Source organism: Prionailurus bengalensis, chromosome B4 (assembly GCF_016509475.1).
Source record: "Prionailurus bengalensis isolate Pbe53 chromosome B4, Fcat_Pben_1.1_paternal_pri, whole genome shotgun sequence".
Classification (NCBI taxonomy): Eukaryota; Metazoa; Chordata; class Mammalia; order Carnivora; family Felidae; genus Prionailurus; species Prionailurus bengalensis.
The window spans coordinates 95,361,370-95,382,243 of NC_057358.1; the positions used below are offsets into that span (position 1 = coordinate 95,361,370).

At 37.2% G+C, this 20,874-nt stretch overlaps 1 protein-coding gene across 1 annotated transcript in view; it reads right to left on the reverse strand.

The window, feature by feature from the left end:
* PTPRR (protein tyrosine phosphatase receptor type R) overlaps positions 1-20,874 on the reverse strand; it is a 246,474-nt gene that overhangs the window by 214,483 nt on the left and 11,117 nt on the right. The window contains exon 2 of the mRNA XM_043565026.1: positions 11,835-12,130. Coding sequence (XP_043420961.1) covers positions 11,835-12,130 — 296 coding nt within the window. The remainder of the gene's footprint in view (positions 1-11,834; positions 12,131-20,874) is intronic.

The following is a 20,874-nucleotide window of genomic DNA, read 5'->3' on the forward strand; positions in this document are numbered from 1 at the left end:
CTAACAGGCTTGTGAACCCGAGATGTCTCCTTCTAAAACCATCCGTTCCCACTGTCTCAAATTACTCATAAGAGGAATGAAGCTTGCTCTGTGACATTGGGGATTGGCCTGCTGAGCAAAGAGCCAACAGATCATTTTACACCTTGTATTTCTTTCATGCGAACTTTATTTTCTTATTTTTTCAAACCTAATAGGTAAGCAAATTCTCCCTTAAGGAGATTTCCTGTTGTGCAACATTCAGACTCAACCTGTCCATACTGATGGCTGTTTTATTGTAGTGACTATTTGTTTAGACAGAACGTGTTACAGAAAGATTTATAGCAGCTTACAAAAACACATACGATACAAAATAAAATTGAATAAAAACTAAGGAAATGAGGACATTGAATTAGAAGGAAAATGAGTGAAGAAAAGCAAACATCCAGACACAAATGAAGTTAGTTCACAAAATAAATAAGGCACTCAATAAAGTTCCCTATGTTTGCTAAAGGTGGACTGCAAATTTGGCTCTCAGCTTTTGAGCAGGAAGAGAAAGAAGGAAACATGATTCACAGCACTTGAAAGATATAATTATAAGTCAACCAGTGGCTCAGGAGAAATACAAGTATTCTTGGTACTAAGACTGAAAAGTTATATTTTCCATTGTTCCATATAATGCTAATAATAGCAGCCAATTTTTATAAGGATCTTACCATGTGTTGGGCATGCTTCTAAGTGCTTTGAATGCTTTGTATCATTCAATTGCCATGAAAATTCCACAGGATGGATTTTATTAGTAATTACTTTTTTACAATTGAGGAAACTAAACTACAAAGATGATAAGTAAGTCTCTGAAAACACACACACACACACACACACACACACACACACACACACACAATTAGTAAGTGCCTGATTTGGGATTCCAACACAGTTCTGCCGACTCCAAAGTTATTCTTTTACCATGTGACTTCCATTTAGGAACTATACCTTGATTCAGTCCCTAAGTATCCCTGAAGATCTAAGAGACTCCCTCAAGACCCGACATTCTGGAGTTTCAACCATGTTCTCTCTATTACAGAACTTTGTTTTTTTCACTGCACTTACTACCATCTGCTTTCTTATTTTATTATCTTTCTCCTAACAGAATGTGAACTGTGTAGCTGCAATGATCTTATCTTTTTAATCTTCTATCCCTAGTCTGCTTTTCTGCCAAAACATAGGAGGCATGCAATAATATTTTTGAGTAAATGAATGTCTCAAGGAACAAGGAGTAGGTGTCCATTTAACATGCTTCCATGTCTGAAAATCCACTTGCCCCTGCTTATGCTTAGCCCCTTACACATATTACTCACATATTCTTCCCTAGTCTCCATGACTTATACTAGTTACCAAAAATTCGCTGGACCCTATAATTTGGCTATATTCCGTAATCTACCTTGGCATGGAGTTAATTTTATTCACTTGACCTTACAATTTAGAAAATTATTCCTAAGAATATAGATGTCACCATCACCTGTCACACATGAGGAAATTTTTAAATTTTTATTTATTTGTCCATAAGCAATGACTGCTGATTTTTAAAAGTATACATTCAAAGAATGTAAGGCCTTGTGACCTGTTCAACATAGATTTTGGCATTGTTGCCCAATATTTCCTATTTAAAAAACAGACCACTTCTAAAACAGAGAGAAAGCAACCTGTGCTTAAGGGACAAAAAGCCAACATGAACTTGTTCTGGTGAAATACCTAATTCCAGTTAGCATGTTTTCAGCAGGAAAAATAATCAAATTGTTAAACAATGCAGCTTCACTAGGTTTGTAATGGGAGCATGAGATGATTAAGGTTTTTTTGTTTGTTTCTTTGTTTGTTTTAACTACAGACACACAAACACCCAAAATATTCAGAATAATTGATTGGATGACATTAATAAATACAATTCAGGAAATCCCGGAATAAGACAGATTCTTAGCCCTAATTGTCTTGATGCATATTCTCAGCCTTCTCTAAATCTTTCAGGATTTCTTGGAATTTGTATCACATGGCTGTCATTTCCAGAGAGGAGGACAAACATATCTCACAAACACATCTCTTCCTGCAATCTTGGAAATTGACTGTGAACATATGGCCTATTCCTCAAAGTGGGTCTTTTTCTTTCTTTTTCTTTGAAGTTACCTGTTGCTAACTTATTGTTTTAGTAAAAAGACTAAATCATATGAAAGTGTAGGCTGAATTGACAGACATGTGAAGTTGATGATGTGCTCTTGACTTATTTTTCTGAACTCGAATAGTCGAAATGTGGCACACAGGTAATCAAAGAAACAATTTGGGATAAGAATAATGGCTGGATTATACTTTCATACTTTATTCTATTTTTTAAGTTTATTTACTTCTTTTGAGAGAGAGAGAGAGAGAGAGAGAGAGAGAGCAGGGGAGGGGCAGAGAGAGAAAAAGAGAGAAAATCCCAAGCAGGCTCTGCATTGTCAGCACAGAGCCTAATGCGGGGCTTGATCCCATGAACTATAAGATCATGACCTGAGCTGAAATCAAGAGTTGGATGCTTAACCTACTGAGTCATCCAGGAGCCCCATAATTTCATACTTTAAAAAAAAATCTGGCAAATATTTGAAGTACAAGATTATGACCAATCTCCTTATAAAAAGACAATGATAAATGGCTATGGTGATGTGATATTGTGATTTATAATAACAACAACAAAAAATCATTTTGGTCTTCCTCCACAGTTCCCAGCACAAAGCTCCTAAAACCATGGCAGTTTCCTATCTGACAGCAATAGGGGCATGTTTTGTCATACTATTTAGTTTTGTTCCCAGTTCCTAAAATAACTCCAAAACCATAAAGGTGAAATGGGTGTTTTTCCTTATTCACAATAAGCCCTTTCAACCACACTTGAGTTGATATTAATGGGGTGACTTTTGGAACCCCCCTAAAGATGGGGGGGTGGTCGGGTGGCCAACGGAACCAGCCAAGTGATTAAAGGCACAGAGCTTTGAGTCCCACCCCTCAACCTCTGGGAAGGGGAGGTGAGCTGGAGGCTGAATAATCACCAATGACCATGATTCACTGAATCATGGCTACATAATTGTTTGCTCTGTAAAAACACAAAAGAGCAGCGTTCGGAGAGTTTCCAGGTTGGTGAACACGTGGTGGTGCTGGCAGAATGGCACATCCAGAGAGGACATGGGGGCTCTGCACACCTTCCCGCATAACCTGCCCTATGCATCCCTTCCATACGCCTGGTCCTGAGTCATGATAGCCTTTCTAATAAACTGCCACTCTAGTAAGTGAAAGGATCTGATTCTGTTTCCAAATAGATAGTGTCAGAACTGAGTAGAGGAGAAACAGGAGCAATTTTCCCTTTACATTTTGGTATGAGAAGTGGGCTTTGCTAGAACAGTCTTGGTCCATGGAAACACGGGGTTTACAAGAGGAAGGATGACAGGGTGGGGGATGAAGGACATTTGGTTCCTGGGGGGGTCAGGTGGTCACTCCTACTATGAAGCAACAGCTGTGTTACACTCAGTTACTAAAGGTAAAAGTTCTTGAGGAGTAAGCTTTGTAACTTTGCTCAGGGAGAGAACCTTCCAAAGACTTTTAGCTCCTGTGTTTACCTCAAACAAGAGAAATGAACAAATTGTTTCTACCGTCTGAACTATAGAGATCAAGTGGAGGGAACGGAGGCATTTGCTAAATAGTATCAAACCCATCATGCACAGGCAGGGAGGGTCAGATGCCCAGAAAGCATAATATAATTATCCATTAGCAGTTAGATATTAAAGTGAAGCATTTTATAGTAACAACAACAAAACAAGCAAAAAACTAAGCATGATTCATAGTATTTATGATTAGAGGGAAACAGAGAAAGAAGGAAGAAAAGAAAGAAAAGGGGACAAAAGTCACTCACAGAAGGTATAAGAGAACGGTTCTCAACAATCGTAAAACCAAAGCACAATTTTTACAGAGATCTGACAAGTATATATTTGCGCCAAAGCAAAGATACCCTCTTTGTTCACCTGAAGACCCCATTTGTTTTTATACTGTTGTGGAAATTTTAGATTAAAAAAGAGTTTTTAGGTTCCAACATAAAGACACACAGCACCTTCCACCTTCCTCAATGAAAAACACTGAAATACAACATTTTATTTGTTTTCAACGGAACACCCTCTTTTTTGTCCTGCTAACTTCCTTGACTGCTTTAAATATTTCCCTTGCTTTACACTTAAGGTTTATAGAAGGTTTATAAATAATCTGGCCAAGGGAAAGAAAAAACAGACCCCATATTGCAATTGTATATAGAGTTCATAAAGAAAGAAGTTTCCCTTAAAACAAGCTCTTAAATTCTCTTAATAATAGTAATCAGGCAGTTGAAATGAAAAGAATACTGTTTGACACAGTCAACATTTAGTTCTCCTCAAAATTAGCTGCCTTAAGCCACTGGATGTGTGGGGAATATAAGTCAATATATATAACAGTAAAATCTATCATATAATGGAATTTTTAGCAGCTGTTAAAAATGATGCTTTTTAAAGGCAGTTAATGGTATAAGAAGATGTCCAAAATATAAACTAAGTAAAAAAAAAAAGAACACCTGCAAGCCTTATGTGTGCACATTCCATATATCTGTAAAAAAGAAAGTCTACACCTGTATATATAAAAGACTATACAGATACATATAGCAAAATGACATTGTTATATAACAGTTAATGATTATTTTTATTCCTATTTTTCCTTCTGTATATTTCTAAATATTCTGAAACTCTAAGAAAGTACATTACTTTTTGAGTTGAGACAAAAATATTAGTCAATACCCAATGTCCAAGTAGTATGATAATCAATTAAAGCAGCTCTCAAGACTCCAGTCATCCCAATGTTGAGTCTAAATGATCCAAACAAGCAGATGCACTGAGTGGTCCAGTATCAGAACTTCACACAGACACTGCCTAAGCTTGACCTCTAGCATTTCCAGAATGTGTTCCAGAATCCTCCTTGCTGCTTTAGTAGTGAGAAATGGAGAAAAGCAACAGATGGCGACAACTATGACTGTCAGGATGCCAACCTCAAGAACGAAATTTTTACTTCAAGACAATTTGCAGGGGTACAATAATATCTGGAGAATCTAGGCACAAGCTTTCCGAAATGCAAATGTTTGGGATAAAAAGAAAGTTGGTTATATAAGAAGATCTGATAGTTTAACATGAAGCACTTAGGTTAAGAGCAAAAATTTAACCAAATTTCTGAAGCAGATTACAGAATTTCTTTTTTCAGACTTTCTTAAAAATAAAATCTAATTTGACACTACAATTCCTTTTTTATTATAATCTCTAGACCGGCCATCATGGATCTTTACCTTTTTCTCTCTGGCTCCAACATGAACATTTAGCTATCAAGGAGTATATTTTCAAAGCATGAAAATTAACATTATCATTAGCTTAAATAAAAGGTAATCTATCAAGTTATAAATTTTCTATTGAGGAAATGTACAACATTTTCCTGAAGCAAACCAAATGACGTATGGTAAAATTTAAAATGTTCTGAGTTTTGAAGTCAAATTTGGACTTGTATTCTGCCTGTAGTACTTATTATTAACTGTACAACCTGGAGAAAGTTCCTGATTTGGGGCCTTAATTTCCTCATGTGTAAATTGGAAAGTAATCATGAGGGTTTTCTGATGCTTGAAGGTTCATTATTGAGGTAGTTTCTTCCATTATTACCATATATGATGAAATTTCTGTGATATGGTTTCAGCACACCCTTATCTTTCCTGAAGTTCATAGTTAGAAGAATATAATAAGCAATGGCATAATGCAGAGATGCCCCAATTTTGAAGACTGTGGTAGCCAAACCCCAAGATAGTGCTCAACGATCCCAGCCTCCTGGTAATCATGCCCTCTGGAGTCCCTTCCCCATGAGAATCGGCTACACCTAGTGACTCATTTCTTTTTTTTTTTTTTTTTTTCAAAAATTTTTTTTAACGTTTATTTATTTTTGGGACAGAGAGAGACAGAGCATGAATGGGGGAGGGGCAGAGAGAGAGGGAGACACAGAATCGGAAACAGGCTCCAGGCTCTGAGCCATCAGCCCAGAGCCCGACGCGGGGCTCGAACTCACGGACCGCAAGATCGTGACCTGGCTGAAGTCGGACGCGTAACCGACTGCGCCACCCAGGCGCCCCACCTAGTGACTCATTTCTAAGGAACACAGTAAATTGGAAACAATGGTGTGTGACTTGGAGACGAGGTCATTGTGGCAGTGTGGTGTCAATCTCTCTCTCTTCACATGTGCTGGGGGAAGCCATGTCGTGCACAGCCCTGTGGAGATGTCCACGTGTTGAGGAACGGAAGTCTCCTGCCAACGCCTCGTGAGTGAGCTTGCAAGTGAAGCCTTCGGCTCAGTCAAGTATGCAGAAACAAAGCCCCAGCTGGCAGCTTGGCTTCAGTAACCCCTGAGGCAGAGAACTACACAGCTTCTGCTCCCAGATTCCTGACCTTCAGAAACTGTGTGAAATATAAACATTTTGTGTTTTAAGCTGCTAAATGTTGAGGTAATACGTTGTGCAACAATAAATAACTGCTACACGGATCAAATCCAAAATGACAAAGTTGGTAAGGTCTACAGACAAAATACCGCTTTCAAGGAAGACAGAAAAGAAGTTTCTAAGATATAACTACATTTATCTGAAAATCCAGAAGAAGAGTTACACATTTTATTATTTAACAAATGTATTATTACCATGGTACATGTTCTCTCAGGCTCTTATATTTATTCCCTCTAGGAACTTGGGATAAGTGTCCCAAGGACTATATTGGAAGACATCTGAGTCACATTCCATATTACAGTAGGCTTGCGTCTTACATCCATTTAGCATTTTGGACTTGGTATTTAGTATTTGATCCCAATACCCTTCGCACAAAATATTTCATAATTTTCCCAAAGCCTATATCTGAATCACACTTTCTGTGGATTGCCCAGCATGAGCAGAGCCCATGCACCTGCTTCCCCTACACTCAATACAGCCTTCTTGTTCCCCGCCATATAAGCAGTCAGCATCAAAAAGTACACAGGCTACAGTGGTTTTCACAAATCTGAGACATTCTTGAGACATAATATCATGTGTCTAGCAGATTGCACTAAATCACAGTCCTAACTGGCAAATAGTCTGGGTGTTTGGACATAGCCCAGGAACCTGAATTTTCTATTCTGTCAGAGTAAATTTGCTGCCTACTTGGGCCACTGTCAGAGAGTATAACTGTAGTTACCCATTTTGTACAAGAATCACATTCCTGAGGTCACGTTGTAAGTCCTCCTATCCTCATTACTTCTTGAAGAGGCTATTGTGTCTTAATAGAAATTGAAGTCCAGACACTCTGCTCTAGCATACATTTAACTGCCATCTGACATCTAGTCTATCTTTGCTTGTTAACAGTGTCCCAATTTTTATTCAAGTAACCTCCCCTCCCATAAAAGCTTGTGAGTTTTTAGGGATGCTCTAGGGGGTGGAGCATATAGTTTAGGTTTGAGATAATTAGCTTAATTTTATCACCTGGCTGCAAGTTGTTCAGGGATGAAGTGAGTAATTAACTTAAATTGTACTAGTCATAGAGATACCCAGGATATTATTGATGGTTGTGAAAGAGTCATTCTTTTCCACTAAAAATGAACCTGCAAGGACAAAACTCCAGGAGGTTCAGGAAACCATGTGGAGATGAACAAGAGAGAACCATCTGAGAATGAAGTTACCCCAGAGGAAGCAGAGCTGGAGACTGAACCTGGTCAATTATTTGTCTTTGATCAAACCACACCTAAAGCTATATATACTACAGAAATGTTGTTACCTGAACCACAAAATTTTCTCTAGTTTGGACTGGATTCTTGTCACTTGCCACAAAATATTTCTAACTAATGAACCTTCCCTGACATGGCAGAATTTCAACAGTAGGTACAAAGGTTAAGTCCACCTTTTAGGATATTCCCTACACAAGTACAAAATTATGATTAAAACAATGTCTTTTAAAAAAGTGTTCAACAATTACCTGTCCACAAAACATAAAATACACTAAACATTACAAAATTTATTCACTGTGTCAAGGCTGGACTTTATTCACTGTGTCAAGGCTGGACCTTCTGAGCTGTTCAAATCACATCTAAAAATTACCTCTTCCCTTGTAAGATGAAACTCAAAAACTGGTCCACAGCAGAACCAAGATGAAGTGAAGCATAACACAGACTCAGGATGTAACTGAAAGCCAGAATTATTCAAAGCATTTGGTTTTAAGGGTCTTTTAAATCAATTGCCTGATGAAAATGTTTTCAAAGAGAGTTTGTGTCATAAAACAAGAGAATGTCTATGTGCTGGTCTGGGTGAGTGGTGAGCAAGATAAAAAGTTTTAGGAGTCTGGGAAACTCACAGAGGCCATCTAAGGCTACTGGAAACTCCCCCATCATCTTCTTATGTGCTCACAGAAGTCTTCTCTCTGCCCCAAGAACTGTCGCTATATCCTCTCTTTTCTCCTCTTTCCTTTCTTTTTTAATGTTTACTTATTTTGAGAGACAGAGAATGTGTGTGCACACGAGCAGGGGAGGGGCAGAGAGAAAGGGAGAGAGAGAATCCCAAACAGGCTCCATGCTGTCAGTACAGAGCCTGATGTGGAACTATGTGGAGCTCGATCCCACAAACCATGAGGTCATGACATGGGCTGAAACCAAGAGTCCAACAGTCAATCGACTGAGCCACCCAGGTGCCCCTCTCCTTCTTTTCTCCTTTCCTTTATCCCTTCCCATCTTCTTCCCTCCACTTTCCTTTCTCATCCTCCTCTGCTTCCTCCTCTTCTTAGCCCTTCTCCTCCCTTTTCTTCCTTTTCTTTTCCTTCCTGTGAAGACCATTCCATGAAGTGAGTCATAATGTCCCAACTTCTATATTCATTCCAAAGCCTTTCTAGTACCAGTTTTCTCAGATTTTCCCCAGGCTAGAACATTCTTCACTCAGCAACCTATACAGACCTTGCTGAACCGGAAAAGCCTTTAGTTGGTTCCACTCTACCGTTTTCATCCATACCCCTAAGTTCTCTCCTTCCTGATGTTGGGGGCTTGCTGCCTGATGTAGGACTATGGAATTTCCAGCACATATTTGTTTAAAGCCATTTTTTTTACTCCTACTACAGCCCTGACCTTGAGGACATTCATATTGCCTCTGTATTCCATTTGTACAGAAATCCTAATAACCACATCTTAGTTGAGCTTGTGGGATGTAATTAGCATTCTTTGGGATAAACATTCTAATTGTGTTGTTCTTTCCTTGGAATAAATAAACTACAGATTTTCCTGATCATAAAAGAAAGAAAAAAAGGGAAAAAATCATTTGTGGACAAATGCTCTAATGAAATTCTTTGTGGAGACAACTGACAATCTGAGAAGGAGGAGTGACACATACATCTTCCATGTCCCTTTTAAATTTCTCATTTAGGAAGAGAAAAAGTCATCTCTTCCTCTCAATGGAAGTCTTGAAAGTTACATACACTTTTTGGAAATTGGCACTGGTGTTTTTATTCTGGCTGAAAAAAAACCCAATAATTTCTCTAATTCAGGAAACATACTCATGAACGCTGCTCATTTTGGTATAAATTAAGCCATAAAATAATTCTTTGCTAGCACTGCAATATTCCTCAATATATATTGTTTATATATATTGTTTTATATATGTAAACTCATAAATAATATGTGTATATATATATATATATATATATAAAACACAAATATATATATATGTATATACACATACCAGCTAACACTTGACGGAGTGTTGACCATCTATTTTTTGAGTAAGCAGAACATTACTGATTTATTTAAAAATAACCCTACTCTCTGGTTTTCCTACTAAATCACACGTGCATAAGTAATGTCGATAGATTATATGAAACACTGACACTAGCAATTGTTGCAAGCTACCAAAGCCACAGCATGATTAGAGACTAGATCACGAGAGGTTAGGGGAGGCTAATACAGCAAATTCGCCTATTGCCTCCATGTAATCATCACTCAGAAGAAAAAGCACAGCTTCTTCATGAGTCTTCAAACCACGAATAAGCTAAAAGTGAAATGACCTGCCAGAATTCCTCATTGATGCCTTTTATCCTCCATAATATTAAATTAACTAGAGAGTGCATGTCATTACAAGATAGAACAAACCTCTTGAATGGCAATTCAGTGACTTCAAGAGTTGATGACTATGGGAATATGATGGTCACCAGAGGAAATATCTCCCATGAGCTCCTAGTATTAACACAGGCATATCCAGATACAGCCACATCGTTAACATCATTTGTCTTCACCGAATAGACAGAGTACATGGCTTTCACTTTCAGAACATCTGTTACTCATGTAAATGTACAAAATTTGTTCGAGTACCTCAGGAGGCCAAGTGACCCACATATTTTGTAACAAGAGCTCATCTTGTGTTCTCAATTGATGATTTTTTACTGAATTACCGACATTTCCCCTCAAACATTTGCCAAGCAAAACCAGAGATTCCATTTCATCTGTCTCTTTCTGGATCCCCCAAATGACAACTGGATCATAATAAATACTCAGTGTATTCTAGTTGAAAACATCAATGAATGGATCTTTGATTCTCAAGATCAAGTAAAGCATCCTATGTGTAGAAGATAAAAAATAAAGAAAAAGAAAAAAGTTTATTAAATTCAACTACATTTGGTTCATAGAGAGGTTGTCAAAATGTAAACATGGCTTCATTCAATGATCTTGGCCTCAAAAGTCAACATATTTGATTACATTTGGGGCAAAAAGGCAATAGCAGTCATTTAGCTACTGACTTGCAGTTTTAATGTGAATCCTCCTGTGTGATTTTATTTTATTTTATTTTAATTTTTTTTCAACATTTATTTATTTTGGGGACAGAGAGAGACAGAGCATGAACGGGGGAGGGGCAGAGAGAGAGGGAGACACAGAATCGGAAACAGGCTCCAGGCTCTGAGCCATCAGCCCAGAGCCTGACGTGGGGCTCGAACTCACGGACCGCGAGATCGTGACCTGGCTGAAGTCGGACGCTTAACCGACTGCGCCACCCAGGTGCCCCTCTCCTGTGTGATTTTAAACTTAAGAGGGACTGTAGTCTAAACAGGGTGTCAAACTTGTATTCAAAGTATGTATTTAAGCTATGATACTTCCATAAATTGGAGAACTCTGGCCTGAGTTACATACCCTGAAAATATGAGCAATGGAACCACTGCATTATCTTGATTAATAAAGGGTGATGCCTCTTCAGTGATATTAAGAATATTATCCATCAATTACTCCCAAACCATCTTATTTATTCCAGTGACAGAAAACTACCTTCCCCCTCTACTACACTTCCACCTTTCAGTAGTCTCTTCATTCATTACAATTTTAAGACAAGTGGCTAGAAGATCTTCAGTAGGTACTAATTAGTTATGTAAACTGAGACTAAGCCCTGTCTGCTGAACAGATTGTCACAGAAGACAGAGGCTCAGTGCAGAGTATTACCTACTATAACTGCAAGGCTTTCCTAAAGCAATTTTTTTCTCAAATATTTATTGACCACGTACTATGTACCACGGACCTTGCTGTGCACAGAGGATACAGACAAGGTTTCTTATTTCATGGGCTTACATTCAAGAGGCATCCAAGAGACAATAATCAAGTACCAAAAAAGAAAAGAAATATCGAAGAATGAGAAGCGCAGTGGTAAATAATCCTTGAGATCCAGTGATAACTATTCACCATTGATTTTTTTTCCCAAGCATCAACCACAGAGGAAAGTATTGGCATCAGCATCAGCATCAGTTAAACAAAACACTTACCACCACAATTACATTTGCTGCAGGGATAGGAAGGTTTTCCACTTCAAGATCTTGACCAGCCATAGCCAGCAGATTGAGAGATGGGTCATACGCAGGTCTCGGAAATGCTGAATTAACAATTTGGTGGCGTTTGTTTATTTGAGCTTTAGAAGAGGAATGATAGGTATGCTTATATATCTTTTGTGGAGTTATATCCAGGCTCTTCTCAATGTCTTGTGAATGGTGATAAGTGAATACTGGCTTTCCACTCTTCTGCTGAATTGCCAACACTTGATCATTATTTCTGGAAAAGCACCCTGAAATGGTGAGAAAGCAAAAAACAAAAATCAAAGACCTTATTCAGTGAGATGAGTAGAAATATCTGATAAAGAGAATTACCTGTCCTCAGGCAGCTTTAAGACTTGTGAAGAATTTAGATCAGTTGGTTTCCACCTTTTTCCCTGCTTCATTATCCCACAAATAGGACACACTTGGCTGGTCTGGAGGCATCTCAGAGACTTAGGGTGGACAGAAGTGGGTGTAGTGTGAAAAAGTCCTATTTATTAGATATTCTTACACATCTTTCAGTCCAGAACTTCCTCCTTTATCTGTACTCCCAGTTCTAACATCCATTTGAGTTTCTATTCCTGGATGCCCTGTTATGATTTGCATAACCGTTAATGTCATATCCAAGCCTTCCTCCCTTTAATCAATAGACTTTAATACAACTCTTTTTTATACTTATCTTGTTTGTATTATAGTTAGCAATGTATGATTTTTTAAAAATGCTTGCAGAATATTTTAAGCTGAAGGCAGAAATCTGAATATACTCAGCAACTTCTCGTTCTGTAACAATAACCATTCTCTCCTTAGTAATATGGCTGTCCAGATACCATGATCCATTCACCTTTATTTCTCTGTTAGGCAAATATCCATTGACTTGTCTAACTCCTTTTCCTATTTGTCATTGGCCACAGGAAGAAATAGATAACATGTACACGTGACCCAAAAGAATATCACTAGGTCAAACATCAGTTAGAAAAGCAAAGATCTTCTATATAAGATGATAAACAGAGTAAACGTATCACAAGTAATGCCACCCAGATTTTCCTTTGGTAGGTCATGGCAACAACAAGTGGTACAAATACTGTCTTTAGAAAATTACCTACCTCTTTTTATAAAAGTTCTGGGGTGCCTAGAATTCTTATTGAATATTTATAGTAGAGGAATTGCTAGTTTTTACAGTTTTTGCCCTCCATCAAGCTTTTTGTGACCAGCATATATTTCTATCATCTTCAGCAATTCTGTCTTACCAACATGCTTTCAACTTTCACTTAGGGATATAAAGACAGGTTATTTTTAGTTGGCTTAAGTGCTTTCTTCCATGACATAACACTTTGGGAATCATCTTTGGGTACCAGTGACTTCAGCCTTTCAGATTATTCAAATCACAATTATATTTCATGTGAATTCTGAAATAGTAATATATACCAATTGTATCTTCAATCTTGAGTTTGCTAAATATACTAAAAGCTTTTAAAAAGCAATCAAGCTACCATAATTTTCCAAAGATGATGATTGGGCAGTGATGACCTTGAAATAATTATTTCTCTGATAGGAGATCCTCAGATTTGGAAATGAAAATGTCTTTAGGAACATATATAATATTATGAAATTCAGAACAGGGTACTTCAATGTTATTATTCTAGCAGTGTTTTATTAATGGAGATTGGTGCTAAAATGTTTTAGATGTATATTGACTTTCTGACCACACGACGTCCATTTAGAATTTTATTGAAAGTAATTTACTCAATAATATTATAGTGTCCTGGAAGTTTCTATACTTCTGAAAAGTGAACACTTTTCTCCCTCCCCTCTATGAGAACTGAATCTAATATTGTGAAATGCAACAAAGGAGTGTTCAACTTGGAGTTAAGAAATAAAATGGGCATACTATTTTTATCTTAGTTGGCTTTTTTAATACTCCTCTTTTAAATACGGTCTCTTGTTTTGGGAAAGGCATACTGTATGCTTGAATGAATTTGGGTTTCTCACGTGACAGACTGGCCCTCCTACCAAAAAAGAGGTTTCTATAATGTTTAGTAGCACGAAAACTATACCTGCCACGATAGCGCCATTGAAATAGGCATGTTAATAAAGATTAACATGCAAAAAAGACAGGTTTAGGAAGACTCAGAAAGTAAAAGATAAAATAGTGGGGAATGGAGAATTTCAATAAGAAAGAAAGAAGCAGCTTAAAAGATCAGAGAATGCAGATTTATGAGGAGAGATGAATATAGAACTGAGAAAGTTACACAATTATCTTCAATCTTTCTTTTTATACGCTATCAATCTTAGCAAACCTTGTCAGAGCCACTTTACTTAAATAAGATAGGTGAGTCTAACAAATCTCTCTTGTGCTAAAACTGGCCTACAAGGAAAGGTGAAAAAATCTAATTTTGTGAGTAATTGTAACACAATTAAAATTTCCCAGCCTTATCCAGCTGTGTATGTGAAAAGACTTACTCCTGCCCTGTCCTTAAGTAACAAGAACAAAGTAGGCAGCATAATATTAGGAGCCCCACTATAACCATCAGGTAGGAAAAAGTTTTTCAAAGTGTTGTGCTTAGCTTCCCACAACAGAATCACCTGGGATATTCAGATGCAGAGTCCTAGATCCCAGCCTAGAACGGCCATGGCAGAATCTCTGGCGATGTAGCCTAGGAATCTGGATTTATAACTAAATTCTTCTCACATTCAAACTCTGAAGCTGAGGCCCACTGACCTAGTCTCTGGAACTAGCTCTGTCTTCTCTATCTTCAAATGCCACCTCTCTATTACCCCCTTCATTTCAGCATTATGAATACACTCAAGTAAATATTTCAGTAATGTTAAGATTGAGATGACTATTAAATATCAAACTGCTGAATTAGAAATTTAATAACTAAGTGTGTAGTTCATAGTTGGAGAGAGAAAGATGGATTTGTGACTCATCCAATACACATAAAATTTAAACCCAAGTGACCAGATATTGATGATGAAGAAAAGACTATGGACAGAGTACTCTAGAATTCTAATATTTTGAGTCAGGGAACTGACTGAAGGAGGCAGCAAAGACAAGTGAGAAGGAATGGTAATAGAAGAAGAGAAAAACCAAGGAAGAGAGAAAAACTTAAGGAAATGTTTCTGAACTTGTACGTATTATAGGCACTGAAAAATCACTCTCATAGTGATGTCTCTAGAAATAAGTATATAAATGCGACTTCCACGTGTTACCATGGAAGATAAATCCCACTGAAGAACATTCATAGATTTTAAAAATTACAAAGCACACTGAGACTACTTGCATGAGAGACAGTCGGAAGATGGAGTAAGTGGGAAGATTCTCATCTAAGAAAGAATAAATAAAAGAGAAAAATAAATGAGGCTTTAAAATAGGTTGATTTAAAACACCCAGAGATAAAAGAAGAAAATAAGAACAAGGGATTTAAGTAAAAGAGAATAAGCATGTTTCATTCCAAGTGGAAATCATAGAAACAAAAAATAAGGTAATTGATGAAACGCAATGTATGCGTTATACAGTAGACTAGACACCACTGAACAGAGATTTAGTAAATTGGAAAAATTTAGGTGACAATTCAGAAATCAGCACAGAGAAATTAAGAGAAGAGATGTGAAAAAGAAGGTAAGAGATTGTGGTAGACTGACTTTTCAGATGGCACTCTGTGATCCACACTTGGTATTCACATCCTTAAAATAAGGATCCCCTCCGACAGTGAGCTGGATCTCACTTTATTTATTTATTTATTTTTATATGCCCCTCTTTGTTTATTGCAGCATCATTTACAATAGTCAAGATATGGGAATAACCTAGTGTCCATCAATAGACAAATGGATAAAGAAGATATTTTTATATACATATACATATATATTTTTAATATACACAAATATACATAAATGGAATATTACACATAAAAAAGGATGTGGTCTTGCCATTTGAGACAACATGGCTGAGACCCAGAGGGTATTATATTCAGTGAAATAAGTCAGAAAGGCATGGGAATAAAAAGCACAGCATAGAGAATACAGTCAACAATGTTTTAATAACGTAATAATGTGTGGTAAGTGTAGCTTCACTTGTGGTGAGCATTGTACATATAAAACTAATGTAACATCGTGTGTCTATTATACTCATATAAAAAAATTTTTTAGGGGCACCTGAGTGGCTCAGTTGGTTGAGCATCTGACTCTTGATTTCAGCTCAGGTCATGATCCCAGGGCTGTGGGATCGAGCCCTGCATCGGGCTCCATGCTGTGTGTGGAGCCTGCTTAAGATTCTCTTTCTCAGCCCCTCTCCCTCTGCACCTCCCCCACTCGTGTGTGTGTGTGTGTCTGTGTATGTGTGTCCGTGTGTGTGTGTGTGTGTGTGTGTGGACACGCATGTGCTCTAAGTAAAAAAATGTAAAAAACAATTTTAAGGGGAAAAAATAAAATGGTGTCCTGGAATAGAAAGATGTGTTGTAGATGAAGTGAGGGAGATGGATGATGGTGATATTAAATACTAATTTTTAGAGATTGGAGCATTAATCTAGCAACATTTGCGAAGCTTATTTTTATTTGATGTTGCTTGCTGTTGCTGGTCTGTGTCATATATTCTTGTCATTAAATATAATATCTGAATGTAGGGAGGCTGGAGAGTCTTGGGAGTATTATACATACTAAACATTAAATGTGAGTTTGGGAATATCACTTAAAATCATATGTAATACAATGTTTATATTCAAATATTACGTAAACTGATTTAGGAACTATAAGTGGCATTTAAATTTTATAAATAGAAACAATTTCAGATTATATGTGATTTTATAGCTTTTGATAAATGAGTGAATAAGATGGCATTTACAAATTTTTATGGCATCTTTATGGTATTTAAAAAGGTTAGTTTTTGTTGACTGAAATCTTGACCATCTCTGGATTCACATATCTTTCTAAATTTGTTCCTGGATTAGAATTCCAGCTCCAATAGCAGTTTGTATCACCTGCTTAATCCCCCCCTTTTTTTTTCACTTCTGTGGGGTTCTCCAGCCCACCTTCCCACTGCCTTCAGTGCCTACACCATCCTCTCTTCTCTCCCCCACTCCCTCTACGTCATTAGGGTGCTCATATCAGAGTGGTGTCCCTTCCACAGAGTTAAGGTGTCAGCCACCTTAACTTCGATTCATACGTGTAAATACATTTTTAGTATATATCATTTTCTTGGCTAGTTTTTTTCTCAAAATAACACAGGAAGAAAAATCCTAAATTTTTTTTATTACACTGTTTTTGGTTTACACCCTCAAAATTATTATATGATTAAAAGGTATTTGTACAGCAAAATTTTACTCCATTCATTTATTTAATCACTTGAAATATTGAGCATTTGCATGTTGTTCCTTATTTAAGTTTGTTATATAGCACTGTTCAATTTAAATAATTCATATGTGGTCTCTTGGTATGCTTTTAAAATTCACAGTGTTATCAGGAAAACAGTACATATTGAAAAATGCGATATTCCATATTGGGTTGTTCAATATAGGATTAGGTTTATAGGCAGCATATTAGAAATTATCACTTTGTATTCCTCCTTCCCATTTATGATGGAAATAAAGTCTGTCCATTTTAGCTTTTCTATAATAACAGCTTTAAATATTACTTTAAATAAAACTTTAAATTTTAAAAAAGGCAGCAACAAAATAATTCACTATAACCTGTAAATAATGGCAGCTCTTTTCCTGATTATTGAGATATTTATAAATGGTAATTTTGTCTCATCAAATATTCTTTTGTTTTTGGAGCACCAAGGCATTTTGGATTCTGAAGCTTTATAAGGACATGTTATTTAGGGAGTAATTGATGCCAACTTTATTGAGAACACCTATTTTATTTTACTAAGATAATACTTTTTTGACATGCAGGATTACAGTGACCCAGTTGATTCCAGTACACCACCCTTTACAAAAGAGGAAAAACGGAAATTTTGAAGGAGATGGAGTTTGTACTTCATAGTCTACTTTAAAAGGATACACTGTCTTCGTTTTCATTATACTTTCAGTACAGTTGACTTCTGAAATGTGGATTATAAACAAGTTTGAAGATTAAGAATTTGAAATGGGAATATATGATGAGAAAATACAGGTGCTAACTATTTGGTTCTTTTTCATCTATTAACAATTAGAGTTTTGACACCTCAAAGTTGCACACGTTTGATTCTTCAACTTCTTCACTCTTTAACTTTCATCCCTTTCATCCTGGCCCTGCTTCTTCACCATGAGATAGAGCTCTTTGCCATTTGTTTCAAACGTAAGAGAAAACGATAGATAAGTTTTGTAACTGCTCTCTCCTCTGCCTTTAATTGCACCTGTTATGGGGAGTAACCATACTATCATGTCAGAGAATGAGGTGCCTTGTGCTTTCTCCTGGTCAGTCCATCTCCTGTATACTGGATTCATCCTCTTGTTTCTCACATGGGACTTTCAGTCTACCAGCTGTCAGCACAGACACCGATGCGAGGCTTAGACCCACAAACCGTGAGATCATGACCTGAGATGAATTCGGACATTAAACCAACGGAGCCACCCAGGCACCCCTGTTCCATACTTTTCTGTTTCCTTTTACGACTCTAATACTGGATCTCACTTTATTTATTTATTTATTTTTATTTTATTTTTATTTTTTTTCTGAAATTTATTGACAAATTGGTTTCCATACAACACCCAGTGCTCATCCCAAAAGGTGCCCTCCTCAATACCCATCACCCACCCTCCCCTCCCTCCCACCCCCCATCAACCCTCAGTTTGTTCTCAGTTTTTAACAGTCTCTTATGCTTTGGCTCTCTCCCATTCTAACCTCTTTTTTTTTTTTCCTTCCCCTCCCCCATGGGTTCCTGTTAAGTTTCTCAGGCTAGATCTCACTTTAGACTTACTCTTAACCAACAGATAATGGCAAAGGTGATGGGATATTACTTTCTTGATTAGGTAAAAAAAGATGTCACTTCTGTGTTGCTAGGAGACTCTCTCCTGCTGACTTTGATGAAGCAAGTTGCCATGCTGGGATGTTAAGGGATCTGGTGGCAGAAAATGAGCAAGTTATCTTCTGATGATATCTATTTTCTCTGTGTAGAAGTGAGGCCATCTCATAAGCGAGAGGACAAAGGAGGAAAGATAGTTACGTTTCAGAAAAATGGAGAAAGATTGAAACAGTTCTTGAGATAAAGTTGATCTGAGATCTGAGATGTGTAGTAGGATTCCTCATCTTCACTGAGAATTCAGTGGTAACTGTCTCAGGCCCCTAAGGGATAGAGTGTCTCACAGAATGTTTAGCAAACAGCTTTTCAAAGATACTCATCTGCATTTAAAATATAAGTAGTTTGATCACTGAAACAGCATTTATGTGCAAATAGCCAGTTTTGATGGTCATAAAATTCCATGATTTAAATTTCGTTTTGGATATGACCTTGGTAATCTCTGAAGAGATCTTTAACAAAGAGCAATGGATAGGGGCGCCTGGGTGGCTCAGTTGGTTGAGTGTCCGGCTTCGGCTCAGGTAATGATCTCACGGCTTGTGAGTTCAAGCCCCGCGTTGGGCTCTGTACTGACAGCTCAGGGCCTGGACCCTGCTTCGGATTCTGTGTCTCCCTCTGTCTCTGCTCCTCCCCCCACTTGTGCTCTATCCCTCTCAAAAATAAACATTAAAAAAATTTTTTTAAAAAGAACAATAGATAAAATGACAATGTTAAGTTAGAGTATGTTATGATCCATTATTTCAGATTCAGGGTTGGTAACTCTTAGATGCACCGGGTAGAATAGCCTTGCATGCACCATCTCAGAATAAATCCTCAAGCAGCAAGGGTCAATCAGTAACCTGTGAAAGGAACAAAAGGATGAAGCAGCATTCTCTCAGAGACCCAAAAAAGTGAACAATCAAAAAAGGGAAACTTGGTTCTCTGATCATTTTGTGAAAGGATAACCATTGTTTTTAAAGCACTGCCAGCACTTTCCTTTCTAGAAAGTAGATATAAATGGATAGCATCAGGGAAGTCCCTTGGGAATTTCTACACGAGAAAAGATGAGGCTCTCATCTGATTTGTAAACGCCTCTCAGGAAAATGTGAAAAATACACAGGAGTACCAATGAAAGTCTATATAGAAGATGCCTATTAATGATAGCCAGAAAGGAAAGAAACATACTTCTTAAAAAAGCAATGGACCAGGAGGTAAGGGACCTAGATTCTAGTTGCAACACCCCTACCCCCATCTATGTAAGCCTGAACAAGTCTCCTCACAGCTGAGCCTCAGTTTTCTCCTCAGAGAATGAAAATGCTTCTGGTATATCTATGACTAGATTAGAATGCACTGTACTTCAGTAAAAGAGAAGCCCCAACTCAAATGGATCTTGCATGATTCTGACTTTTTTCTCAAGAGATAAGTTTTTCCATATGTACAATAAAGAAGCACACTTACTTTCCATAAGGAAAATAAAAAAGGTTACACCTAAAGCTTTACAGTTATACTCACTTTTCTAATTTTTTCTGATGTAATGAATTATATGACTGTTATGTTTTTGCTTCATCTAAGATAGCTAAGATTGCTGTTAGCCTCCAGTTCCCCTTAATGAAATTTGCTTTCCTCCATATATCCTCTTGGGACATCTTCAAAACCCTCCCTTAAAGAATGCCACTTATGTATATACAAGGTACGGATAGTGATCCTTTATAATGTATTACTTTGTATCCTCTGAAATTTGTGATTTTTTTACATTTATTTTAAATTTAAGACAATAAATGTCCAGACTGTAGTCAAGTTTCAGTTTATGTTTTCCCATGATTTCAATTTTTTCCAGAAAGAACAAAATTATATGCATATCACCAACATTCATGTATCAGACTCAAAAGGCTGTTTTTCACTTAGTTCAAGTTTTTTTCCCACCATTCAGTGTGTCATACACCGTTGCCACTGTTCTTTTCCAAATGTCTGATGTGTACTATGACTGACAACTACTTCTCTCTGGGTCTAATCAATTAGATC